This window comes from Toxotes jaculatrix, chromosome 12, assembly GCF_017976425.1.
Source record: "Toxotes jaculatrix isolate fToxJac2 chromosome 12, fToxJac2.pri, whole genome shotgun sequence".
In the NCBI taxonomy this organism is placed as follows: domain Eukaryota; kingdom Metazoa; phylum Chordata; class Actinopteri; family Toxotidae; genus Toxotes; species Toxotes jaculatrix.
Genome location: NC_054405.1, coordinates 16,470,853 through 16,484,240, shown reverse-complemented (window position 1 = coordinate 16,484,240; position 13,388 = coordinate 16,470,853). Strand labels below are relative to the sequence as shown.

The 13,388-nt window shown below is 41.4% G+C and overlaps 1 protein-coding gene across 3 annotated transcripts in view; it reads left to right on the top strand.

Annotated features, from left to right (window-relative positions):
- Positions 1-781: 781 nt before the first annotated feature.
- fnip1 (folliculin interacting protein 1) overlaps positions 782-13,388 on the top strand; it is a 39,362-nt gene continuing 26,755 nt past the window's right edge. For 2 of the 3 annotated variants that reach the window (XM_041051243.1, XM_041051241.1), the window contains exon 1: positions 782-955. In XM_041051243.1, the coding sequence (XP_040907177.1) occupies positions 864-955 (92 nt within the window). In that variant the 5' untranslated portion in view covers positions 782-863. Of the gene's footprint in view, positions 956-9,360; positions 9,409-13,388 lie in introns of those variants that run through there. The other variant, XM_041051242.1, reaches the window with a different exon arrangement.

Here is a 13,388-nt window from a genome sequence, read left to right as displayed (position 1 = left end):
AGTTCCCTTGGACCTTTTTTTTTTGTCAGATGGTATTTACTTATTTCACACCTTTTTTTTAAATTTCCATAAATATTTTCAAACGTGTGTGGTGCAATGTGACCACTAGATGTCAGACCAGCGCTCTATTAAATAACTGTCCTGGTTTCTTGTCCTGGCAGTCACTGCTTTTCAGTTTTATATGTGAAATATATATGCTGTTGTTCGTGGTGTTTGTCTGCATTTCCGCTGACTCTTTTGGCAATATGTGTCCATACCATAAGAGTTTTATTTAAATGTTTAATGTAAAATAATGTTTCATATTACCTGAATGTAAAGTTAAAATGTAAGTTTATTTTAGGTATCTTTGTGGGATATTCTCCATTGTGAGTTATCTTTCTGCAAATTTACACATTTTTGAACGTAAGAAAAATGTATTTTGTATGTTCTATACATAAATAAATAAGTCTTGTTGGATACCTCCCTGTGTTTGTCATAACTCAATCATGGCTTTTGCACTTAACTCTTCTCTCATGTGGGTCTTTCGTGGATCTTTGACATTGTCTTGTAAGCAGCTCAACAGTCGCACTTGTATGATTTTCTGTGAATAAATTTCATGCTGTCACGATTCCCGACAAAACATCAACACGGCGAATCCACTGACCACGTGGTACGGGGCCAAAAATACCAGCCAATCAGGTATTTTGTAGTAGCAGCGGCGTCCAGTCAGCCAATCACAAAAATGTAGTGGGTTACCAAGCAGCTCCTGTGACTAATGCCTGTCATATGACTGTGACATCCATGGAGACAGTTACAAGGAACAAGATTTGCTCTTGGATTTGAAAAGAAAAGAGACCTTCTGTACCAATTTATTTTGGTACAAAATGCCTCCGACTCTCTTCCACAAACTTTTCAACAAGAGAAATGCGCTTTCGTCGCCGCCCCCGAGATGTAGCAAAGAGGACCCAGCTTTCAGGTAGGGTAGCTAGATAGTGTGTATGTGTGAGTGTGTTTGTGGTTTGTGTGTAACACTGTACGTCTGTGCGCTAACGTTATTTATGACTTTCGGTATGATGTCTGGGGAGCATGAGTTTTTACCGTGGTGAATATATTGAACTCGGCGGCACTTCTACAACTCGACGTTGTATTGTTTTGTTAATTTGACACGAGCGTAGCAAAGTGCAGGGAGACGTGGGAGACGTGTTGTGCCTGTTGGTGAGGTTAGCTAGCATGCTAACGCTAGCTACCAGGCGTTAGCGGGGGCTGCTGCAACACGCTGTCTCTCGGCTTACCTCATTTGCTAACACTTTTTGCTCGTCAACACAAGTACTTGCTGCCCATGTGCTGCTGATAATAAACTGGTGATGAGTTGATAATAAACGCTTCCCTCCCTCCTGAAGTGCGGTTTAACCAGCTACTCGGTATCATCGTTTAGAAGTTGCAGAAGCACTGTCGTGCTTTCTCCTTTGTCTCCCCCGTGTCTCCGTTTGTATGTCTTTGGTAGCATCAGCTAAGCCTGCATGATAGGAGGCAAACAACGAGGCAGCCGTGACAGTACAGTCACGCTCTTTTGTCGCTTATCGTGAGCCATAGCCCCGATAACTTGGAGCAAAGTACAAGTGGCATCTCTCTGTCATGCCGACGGTACTGTACTCTCTGCCAGTACCGTCAGACAGCAGAGCGGGAGGACACTGTGTGCTCTGTGCTGGCGCACATGTGATCACTTCAGTCGGCCACTGATGACAGACAAGATCCACGGCAAACGAAGCTTCAGGCTCTGTAGACAGGCTATAAACTGGAGATGCTCAAACTGAAAAATTGCCGGTAATCACTTGTGTTCAGAGCGACCGATACGGATGTTTGTCGTTTTTAAGGAAATACCACCATATGTCTAGTTTCTAGCAGTGATGCGTACCACAAACGAAAGATAATGTGTCCCGCTTTAGTCCTGAACACTGCATCGGTGTTAAGTCAGACCAAAACAACCTTATATCTAGTCTACGCCAGTAATGCTTAGAACAAATGCAAGATAGTATGTTCTAATTTTGTTATTTAACGCTGTACTGGTGCCACTAAACCTCTTTAGTGGATGAGAGACATACTGCAAGACAGTTTCAAACGTCTGTGCTAGTTGATTTTTGCTCATAAAGCTGTCATGTTTGGCCTGTTCGTACAAAATGCATCGCATTACTGCATCAGGTAAATGTCTGATCATCACTCCAGTAGCTGTGAAATGATGTAAAGCAGCTTTTGCCAAATAATGTCATGCTTGTCAAGATGTTGTGCATTCATAGCAGAGGGTGCAGGTGGTTTTACAATTGAGTAAATGTAATGAAATCAGATTATGTGAAGGTTTGTCTTAAATAGTTTTTATTTAGCTTAAAAAGTGAACCCATATAGCTAAAATATGGCACACAGCGCCACTAGAAGCACTATAAGTGCTTGTTATTTAAATACTCAAGGGTTAAATTCAACCAGACTGGGCTGTGCATCGTTGAGCTGGCTAGTAGGATACTCTATACTCCCTGAGTTGATTTGCAGTTTCCCTGTGTATGTTCCTACACACATTCTGGGTCAGGGTAAGGTCTGCCACCAAGGGGAAAGTGCTCTTTTTAGTTTTAAATACACTTGCATTGGAAAATGTTGCTCTGGCCCTTTCACCCATGGTGTATATATATACACCAGTGGACCTGAAAGCTCACCTCCTTGTGGTGCTACTTGCACTTTGGCCCATGTCTGTGCCAGAGCACGTTCCACGGCCATAAAGGTGCCCTGCGCCCAGTGATATAAATGCTGTGAGTGTGTGTGTGTGTGTGTGTGGCAGGGCAAGGCTGGCTTCAATCCTAGAGCAAACAGGCAGGCAGCAGGCGTTTCTGTTAACTCAGTGGTCAGCTGTGCTCTTCATACCTCTGGCATGAGTTCCCCATTCATCAGGCATGAAATGCTCTGGAGAGGGCAGAACTGTGAGGAGACAAAGGCAAGGAGAAGGAGAGACTGATGGAGAGGACACTTAGCTGGTTGCAAGAGCACACATATACACACATATTTTGAGTTAGTTAGGATTGAGAATGAGAAAAATTTTGTGAATAAGATTGGCTGTGAAGAAGAAAGGCAGGAGAGAGTTTGAATTGTTAGGAACTGTGCAGAGAAACTTACATGATGGCAAAGATGTGACTGGAGACAACTGACAGAGGTGGACTGTGGAGACGAGGACATTCAGAATAGTCTGAACCTCAGCTTAGAATTAATTTTTAAAAAACTGCAGCTGACCTACTGCTCTTGTATTTGTTTGCACTCATGGATGCTTATGTAAGAGAGCAGATATTATGAATCGAGTTGGCTTTGCACGTTTCTGTAATCCTTTTCAGATAAGACTCTGAAGACCCTCACTTGAACACCTCAGGCAGGTTGGCCCAGTATAATGCTGTCCCTAATGAAAATAATGATAATGATGATAAGTACCTTGACACTGGATTCAGAACTCCTTTAAGCTTTGATTATCAATATTTCACTTCTACACCAGTCTTTCAGAGGCAAAAATAATTGCTTAATCAGGTTCATATCTGCTAGAATGTCCTTATTACAAGATAATGAAAACTCAGTTAGTCCTTATTTTTAGCTTGACCTTTTGGGTTAACTAAGTCTGACCTCTCCAAGGAGCCCAGGTTAGATTTCACTTATTAGAACTATTATTATTCTAGATAGAGTGAAGCTCTTGTGTGTTGGGGATGATCAAAGTTTTGAATTTCAAAAAGTCTTGAAGGCACTAAAACGATGCCTCGGTGGAGTCTGTCCATCAGACTTCATTTGCATTTGAGATGTTTGTAAAGAGTGTATTTTGTATTTTTATGCATTTTAGTTTATTTTAAAATCAAAATATTAATGTTATCAAATTGATTGGGCTTTGCCAGCAATTAATGCACTGATGTAGACAGTTAAAAAATTATTTTGTTGGTTTGCAACCTGGTTACCATGCGTAATGCATCACTCAAAGCTCTGTGACAGCACAACACTGTGCCCTCCAGAATACCACTGAGGGCAGCAGGTTGGCTGACCCTGGGAGGAAAGCCTAAAAAGCTTCTCCTGTTTCCCTCGCTGCAGCACCTGACCCAGGACAGCATACTGTACATTACACTGAGAGCTCCTGGCTCATCCTGTAGCCAGTCAGAGAGGACTGATCATTAGCCAATAGCTTTGTCCTCCCCACCCATACTCAGACTGCTAGTTCTGGCTGCCCCTTGCCACCTCTGGAGGAAACTTCCTTCTTGACCTGGGCTGTAGAGCTCAATATAGCTGTGTTCGTGCTGAGCTATGAAAACGAGGGAGTGTAAGTGAGGAAGATGGTAGGATGGTTGTATGCTGTCTTCTTACTTATACACACCACTTTATAAGACCTCAAGACCCAAATCAGATGTGTTTTAAAAGGGTTAAAGTAATTCATTTGAAATGGACATTAGTCTGGAATTAAACTAAAACCATGTGTGAAATTTAAATGTAATTTAGACTCTTCCCAGAATTGTCCTCCACCTGAAAATGCATGATGTTATATTTTGCAGGAAAAAATTTTTACACCATCAGATGTATTTATTTATAGTGATACTTTTTTCCTTAGTAGTTTACATGAGAAGTAGTGTCTCAGGTTCCTGATTGGCGAGTCGTCCTTCCTCCACTGCGTACTTTCATAACTCAGTGTGTCATGTGAGGCTTTCATCAATCTCAGGCTGTCAGGTTTGTGGGACGATCACATGGCTGAGTTCTCAGTCACTGGAATAAACCTATAAGTGGAATAAGTAGGGAGAAGCGTGTGCTTCACACTCCTTACTTTTGTTACTCTTGCATATTTAAAGCATTTTAGCGCCATGGATTCATGTATATATTACAGCTTTGCATTGCAAGGCTGCTCGTTTCTCTGTGTGTGCTTGTGTGTGTCAGTGCTGCAAGCCTGCCAGGGCTCTGTAAAGACAGCGGCTGTCATCAGGTTCCTATCAGGGCTATTTTAAGTGGCCACACTTAGGCTTCTCAGAATTGCAGGGTCATGGTAAAGATATAGTTTTACGTAAAAGCCACACATCACAAACACACAGCAGCGTTCTGGTGAGTGTTAGTATGTTGGCTTAACATCTAGTTAAGGCTGTGTGCCCTCTTAAATTTGAAAGGACATCTGTTCAAGGGCTGCCCACGTTACACACACTGCAGGATTGTGAGCTCTTTTAGGTTTATTTATTGGTGGTGGTAGTTGTCAGCGATTGGTCGGCTCTTAGGCCTTTCTAGATTATAGAAAACTGACATATGACCATACCAAAATATGACAAATAATAAAATTGGAGAACTGGCAAAGTTAATGAAATGTCAAGTCTTTATTTTTTGTTGACTTTTTGCCTCTTTCAAAATTCCCAAAATTGCAATAATCCCCAAGTGTTTGTTAGTGATGAGTTTCCAGTTTCACAGCTAATGCTGATACGTGATACAAGGACAGCGGGGCCTCACAAACAGCTGACAGCAGACTGTGTCACTACTTTATTTTGATTTTTTTAATTTTATTTTAGCAATTTACTCTAGACTGAGAAGCAAGTGTAAAAGAACAGTGGCATTGTTTTTTTTTTCATACTGAGTTTTTGATTTCTTTAATGAAATTGAAATTGAACTGTTTGAACACCCAAAAAACCTTTTGAGCTGTTGATTCATGAAGTGATGATGATGGGTTATTCTGAAATGGCTGCATTGCAGACAACATTGTGTCTTCCTACTTTCCTACTTTCCTACTCCTACGAGAATTATACCTAATTTCTATTTGAGATTTTGCCCCAATATTTATATATATTCATCCCTGTATTTGTTTTGACTAGAGCCACCTAAAAAATATATATCATCAATGCATGGTAAGGTGCTTTGGGTGACAGCTTCCATCAAAAAGAATATGGTATGCTCATTTACTTATTTATTTAACCCTGAAGGTAAATTAAAGAATATAAATCCTTACAACTTTGTTGAGTAAATCACAAAACCTTATCAGCACAGGGAGACATAATGATGTGGCGTTGAGCGTCCACAGAAAACCAGAATTGTGATTTGTTCATCTGCTGGGATCCTGAAAGTCAAACCAAAAAGTTCAAACTGTCTCACCACATAATTAGCTTACTTTCATTCTCTAAATGAGAGAGGGAGAAAAAGAGAGAAATGACAGGGAGGGAGGTGGGGGTTGTTAAAAAGAGAGGCAGGATGTGATAACTGACAGTATAATCACTTTGCTTTAAGGCTGAGTAATTAATCATGTCTATCATATGACACCCTCCATCCCTTTGATTATTAAATGGATCAAAGGGGAAAGACAAATTTTCATGTGTAATACTTGCTGCAGTAGTGACATTGAGGCAAATCTGCCTTTCACCTCAAAAGCTAAATTGACCATACACCCTGATTTCTACACAGCTACCACCACTCCTGTTTGGCTCGATGGCTCGTTCATGTGATTCTTTGTGAGACCAAGTCATACACTCCTTGCTCTCATCGCTCCCTTTCTGTCAAGTGTCTCTGAGTCAGAGGTTGAGACAATGTACAGATGATACACAAACACACACACAGTGTAAAGACAAACATATATATAGAGTTCTCCAAAACTTTCTCCACAAAGTACATCAACAGTGGGCGTTTCACAAAAATACACTGATAAATATTACTGTGCTGATTCTAGAGCTCATGAAAATTTTTGGTATTTTTAAAAAGATACACTCTTGTTTCATATTTCTTTAACTAGTGTCTTTATGACATTTAATAACATTTGTTTTTTTTCTGTCAACCATGACTTTTGACTCTGAAAATGATGTACAGTACATTTCTGCCTGCGGCTAATTGAGTTCTCTCAGTCAACCAGTTAGTGTGGGTGCAGTAACCACTGCGCATTGCCGCATCTTCATCCACTCAGACTCATGTGACTGCTGGAATGCAGAAGTCCTTGATGCAAGATAACCAGCAGAGAAACCGGCAGGTATGCAGGTAGTCATGTGCTTTCAGGCCATGTGGGCCAACTCCTTGAGGGAGTCGCTGTTTACTAGAACTTAGTCATAGCTAAACAATCGTTGAACAATCGCTCAAGGAAGTGCAGCACTCACGTATTGTGTTTACCCTTGAAGAAAGTGGGACTTGGCCTCTCCAGTATCAAAGGAGTGGTCCTTCTGTTCGGTCTTAATTTTCAGCCCATATAGCATTACACGGATACACCAATCTATGTGGAAGGTTTCAGATTGGATAAGCAGGCAGACCTTGGGAAGCATTAAGGTGTCATTTCTGAGTATGTACGTGCAGAAGGTGCCCTCATAAGGCTAGAGGCATCTAAAAGATTAGATGTGATTACTGAGATTCTGTGTCACTCCAGTGATGCACATCTAGTAGTAGTAGTGCACTGCATCATGGGAAAGGAGCATCACATCAGAGAATGAGCTCCAGCTTTGCAATTAGCATTGCAACTCTTACATGCGTATTAAACCTGTGTTAAAAGTCAGGCAGTTTGTCAGGGTGCAGGGACTGGTATGAGACACGTGGCTAAAGACCCAGTTGCCTGCAATCAGTTTAAAAGTGCTGAGATATCGGTTTGGCAGAATTGCAGTGCAGTGCTCACTCAGGACAGGTCACGTCAGCAGTCATCACCTACAGAGCAGGCCGCCCTTATGGAAAACTCACCTCACTTCATCTAGATTGTTCTTAGTGTGGTTTGTTAGGTATCACACGTGCTTCTCACAGTGTCTCGGGTTTGTCATGTTACCATCTTTCTGCTTTCTGTCTCCTCTATAGTGGGATTTTCACAGTAAATTAAAGGTGATCAGAAAAAGCAGCACAGTCAAACCACCGCTGGGGCCATTAATAAAATCCTAACCACCCTAAACTGGTGCAAGACTACAAGTTAAATGTCATAACGCAGATAATCTACAAAAGTGTCAGTAAGACATCCTGTTGGCTGTTGTCTGCAACAGAAATGCCACAGAAACGGCTTTAAAAATACTGTGTCATAGCTGGAGGACAAGCTGCTGGACCTAACAGAAACCTCTGTCACACACAGCCGGAAGAACGTCACACAGCATAGACTGAGGGGATATTTATGTAACTGTCTCTCTGCGTCTCCAACAAACACTAACACACACACAAACACATGCGCACACACATGCACAGACGTTCCAGTAGCAGTGGAGGGAGAGTGAGGTCTCTTTGAGGTCAGTAAGCAGGCTGATGTCACACTCTGTGCAGTCAAGGAAACTTGACTGCTTTGTTGTGACCTTTGTCAGTATACACCTCAGCCAGGAGCAGCTCTGAGGGCTTTTGCCCCAATGCCGGAGAGTTTGTGTCACTGTCAGTTGAAATTATTTTTCTAATTTATTCAGTGATTTTTTCTTTTTTTTTTCAAGAGTCCACTGAATTTAAATCATTCTCTGGATACATGAATGTTGTTAAGATGTTAGCAACAGAAGTTGTCAAAGAGCATACGTTTTCTGGAGAAGCCACTAAAAGCCAGATATATAAAATATAATTGCACTTGGCGCTAGTTATCAAGGAGGCACGAGTTTCCTTACTCCAGGGAATGTGTTATTTAAGAGAGGAATGTTTTAGCAGTAACATAAAAAATGTATCAGCTTTAAGACATCCAGCAAGTCCTGTTAGTATCACTGCATAATGTCTGAAAAAGAGTGAAAATGTGAAAATACTCCATTCTGTTTTGCTCTTTTTTTTATTTTAAGTAGTGAAGATGGTGTAATTTATTTCTAGGCTCTTGTACTATGATGCAGTGTGACACTTAAGATATAGACAATTCAGAAACATGCATGAAAATTCATTGGGATTAAGTGACAGGAAAAAGGCATTAGTATATCCATTGATGGTAAAAGTATCCCCACTAACTTACTGCTCACTTTTCTGCTTTACTACAGACTTCAGTAAATTGTCACTTGGCACAAAACTGACCACTCTATTTGTCTGTAAAGGAAGATTTGGAGGAATAAGGATCTGGTAAGCTTTCACTTTTGAGAGTGTGACTTCTGTAAGCTATTTGTTTAGACTTCGTTCAGAGGATGCAATGTGCATTCACGCCTGTGTTTTACATTTATTGAAGAGAGAAAGATGGAAAGAAGGCAAAGAGGGACCGCAGGAGAGATGGGAACAAAAAGAGCGGGATTAAGAAACAACACACAAACAAACCCCCACTGTCAATCTCTTATCACAGTGCTCTCTGGCAGTCAGCAGTCCGGGCTCGCTGCTGTTGGTGCCTCTGTACTGTCCAGCACACACAGTGCTCCTGCGATCACCTGACAGTCTCATGTTGTTGTGTGAATTTAGTTCACCGCTATTCTTAGACCGTGCTTTGGCTGAGAGAGGAGAGAAGAGAGAGGAATAGAGAGAGGGAGAGGGCTGGGGAAGGACTGGCAGACTCGCAATGATGCCCAGGTAGGAGTCGGTAATATACCAGGCTTCCGTGTATCTGAGTGGGCATGGAAGTTTAAGCTAAAGGAGACTTGAGAACAATGTTGGTGTTGCTGTTTCCTTTTTAGTTTTGTCTTCTGCTTAAGTGTTGGCAACTTGTGGCTGTTTCCAGCTGGACAGCTGTAGCTGTAGTTTTGAAGTAGCAAGGCAGTGGTTTTTAGCATCATGTGTGATGGTGACCAAGATTGATTCTGTCATTTGTGGTTACGTTCTGTAATTTGAATTAGTGGGTTTGTGGTGAAACACGCCCTTTGTTTTTGGATACGGAAAAAAAAACTGTCTGGCGTATATGTGTTTGGGTGGAGTTTCAGGTCAGACAGATTTGCTTTTTTCTGTGATCGCAGGTCTGATAACTTTTGTTAAGGAAGATGGGGAATCATTTCAAAGAAGTTAAGGCTTGTCTTTCTTACATTTTTAAATGTAACCAAAATAAAACTGTCGCTGGGTCAACAAATTGTTCAAAGAAATTAATATCAGAATATACATGTGTGTGCGAGAGAGAGAATTTATGAGTCGTTTGTGGTTTAAACAATCGAGGTCAAAGCAGTACAAGTATGTAACAGTCATGAAGTCATGCGCTGCTTTTATGAATGACTCCCCTCTCTCTTCTGTCAGCGCTGTGACTGTCACAAGCTCACTGATGGGATACTTCCTCCTTTGCTCTCATTCTGCCTTGTCCTTTCTTTCAGATGCTTTTCTGTCTTTGTCAGATGTTTTCGTGTTTGCATTTCTGTTTTCTGTGACCTTTCCTCTCAATATCTAGTTTTAATTCTGGTTCTCTCTCCATTGTCCTTTAATGTTAGCTGCATTTTCTCAGTAATCATACCTATTTTCTTAAATTGCTCTCAGATTTTTTCTTTCTCTCTGTTATTTCACCCCTACTGTTGTTATGAACCTCATCCTTTATCCTTTTTTTCACTTTATCTTGTCCTTACCCATTCTTTTGGAAATATTTTTCACTCTGTTTACTGTTGCTTATAAAAGGGCTCTGTCTTTTTAACCATTTTCTTGCTTCCTTTCCTGAGCCTTTTCCTTCTTCCTTGCACCTCTCACTCTGTATTTTGTCTCTTATGTTTAAAAAAATGAGCAGTGAGCTGGGTGTCAGATTATACAGATCCCCTTTAGACTGATCTGTAAACAACACATTATCTTATTTTTGTAATTGTTTCACCTGTATTTGGCCAGAAAGTGAAATGCTGGCTTTGAACTCAGGCAAGGTTAAATCAGTACTGTTTTAAAGCAGTTAATGATAGTTGTAAAAAGGGTATTTCAGCAATCTTTACTCTAAGTACCTTTTTTTTTGTGTAAACCCAGTCATACAAGGATACATAAAAGCTGAACGCATTAAAAGCAACAGCAAAGGCAAATTTATAAAAAATACCACGCCTGAAAGGCTGTAGTCCAATTGCAAGTAGGCATGTGACAGACTAAAACGACCACCTGATGTTTAATCTCACACGCAAGGCTATGAGCTGAATATCAACCCATCCCCGTAGAATGTGAGCTCATTATGTAGGCCAGGCAGGCATTACGTCACAGCTTTAGCACTCAGACTGGGTAAGAGGTTGGGTTTTCCCTTGGATTGGAGCCAGGAGGAAAAATCTGATGATAATTTTATTTTCTGTGAAGTGATTTAATCTTAATTTCCATTAAAACTCAGTCTAAACAAAAGAGTAGCATCTGACTTGAGTTTAACCCATTTCGAGAGAAGGGTTGCAAACCCAGGTTGAATGATTAGATCAATCACCAAAGGGGTATAAGATGACAGTCACAGTCTGGTCAGTGATGAGTCATCGAATAACTGCCTGCACTCTGGTTGTCACCATCAGCTCGTGTACCTGTGACCATAGTCCCAGTGAAATAGAGCTGCAGTGATTAGTTGATTAATAGATGGGGGGCTGCTGGTTGGACATATTAAGCAGCCTTAAAATGTTAGTTAAGCCTCTGCGAAGTTGTGATGGCCATTTACTAAACAAATAATCAGTTCATTGAGACTCTAATCAGCAGATTAAGTAATTACAGAAATAGTAATTAGTTATGTAAAACCCCAAGCATGCACAAAATTAAATATCACCAACAGTTTTAAAATCACATCTATAGCAAGAGACAAATGGATGTTTCTCAGGCTAATGACTCTTTGGCTGGAATACCAATAGCCTTTGAACTATGCAGGAAGAACCGGCATGGCAGCACTACAACAGTGGTCTGAATCATAAACCTCGGTGTCAGACAAATAGTGCACGACTTTCGGTTCATTTGTGAGGACTTCTTACATACCTAAGAGGTCAGTAATACTTGGCCTAGGGCCACAAGGACCTATCGGAGCCTCCTGCACAGATGGAGCCGGTCTGACTAAGTTTCAGAGGGAAGCTGTCTGGTGTCTGTCTGCTGAATCCCTGTCAGACACAATGAGAGGGGTATTATACTGCAGTTTCAGCCTTAACCTGACCCCCTGGACAACTCATACACCTCTGTTATTATGTCTTTTGATGATGTCAAAAGCCACTTGTCTATTGTCGTTTAACAATTCCTGCATGGGCGTCAAGTATTAATGTAACAGCAGCGGTAGAGCTCTTCTGTGAAGCAACCTCCCAGCCATTTTAGCTTATGTTACTGAAGGTGGATTTGGTAAATTTGATCTAAAAAACAATTTATTTATCTATATATTTTGAGTGATATTACATCGTATGACAGCACAGAACTTTAAGCAGCCAGAGCTACAGTATGCATTTTAGCAGTTCACACACACACGACAGGGGGGGCAGCAAAATGTTGCTCCTTCTGCTCCCACAAAGCCTTATTTAAATTCAGATGGTGGTTTTAGTCCATATTGGTAGGCAGTGCTTCTGGCAAGTAGAAAGAAAGTGAGCTACAGGAGTGAATGCTGGAGATGTTTCCATGCAGAAATGGTGAGGCAACTCACTGTACTGTGTTACCCATAAAGTTACTCCTGTATTTCTCCCTCTCAAGGTCCCATCTGACAAATTACTTTGGTTTGACAACTTAACACTAAGGCTACAGCTCATGATTCTATCCCCCCGTTTCCCTTGCAAGACTGAATCGTTTTGCCCCCAAGAGTGCTGGTCATACTTTCACAACCGTGTTTTGTAAATAGTAGCTCACATGCATGGGAATGTAGACACAGACCTTTTTTTCCTCAGACACACGCCGTACACCAAACACACAGGTATTCCCTGCCCTGTCAAGGCTCACTGACCAACAACTGCAGTGCTGATTTTGAATGTGGGCTTGTGTGCGCTGTTATGTTGGCAAGCAAAGTGGACTTAACTGTTCCTTTTCTGCCCCACCAACCTATTTACTATAAACACTTGTGTTTAGGGGTGCTCCCTGCTCCCCAATAAAAGGTTATATTTAGGTCCAGCAGTGTGTCCATCTGCCTGACCCATCTATCCATCAGATCAGATAGAAATCCTCGACTGTCTGTCTGTTGGTCCAATCCCCTGTCATCTTTATTGCCCCTACTAAATCAACCAGGGGACTGAGTTTCTCCAAAAGCAAGGGGGTGGGGGTGGGGTTGGGGGGGGCTGCCAGAGTCCTGTGACTGCCTACTAGTACCCACAGTGACTGTGGGACAGCCAGATCTTTCTGTGGATGCAGGTGTAGATTTGCATCCACTTCATTCACAATATTACTTGAGATAAACACCATTAATGAGATGAGCTGTATGAAACCACAGGTTACCTAGCAACCGGCATGAAGCTGAGTCTGCCAGTGAAAACAGCTTAACTGTTACTTAACTGTTGTCCAGTGTTTCTTGCCAGAGAAAATGTGGCACTATTAAAGTCTCCAGTTTAAAATCAAATATCCCAAATCTCCAAAATGGGTACAAATGTTAACTGGTTTTGTCTAATAACTCATCTTGAGTTGCTATAAGTGCGGTCTGTCTGTGCAGCATGAGTCTTGATTAGCTAAGAAATGGGTAG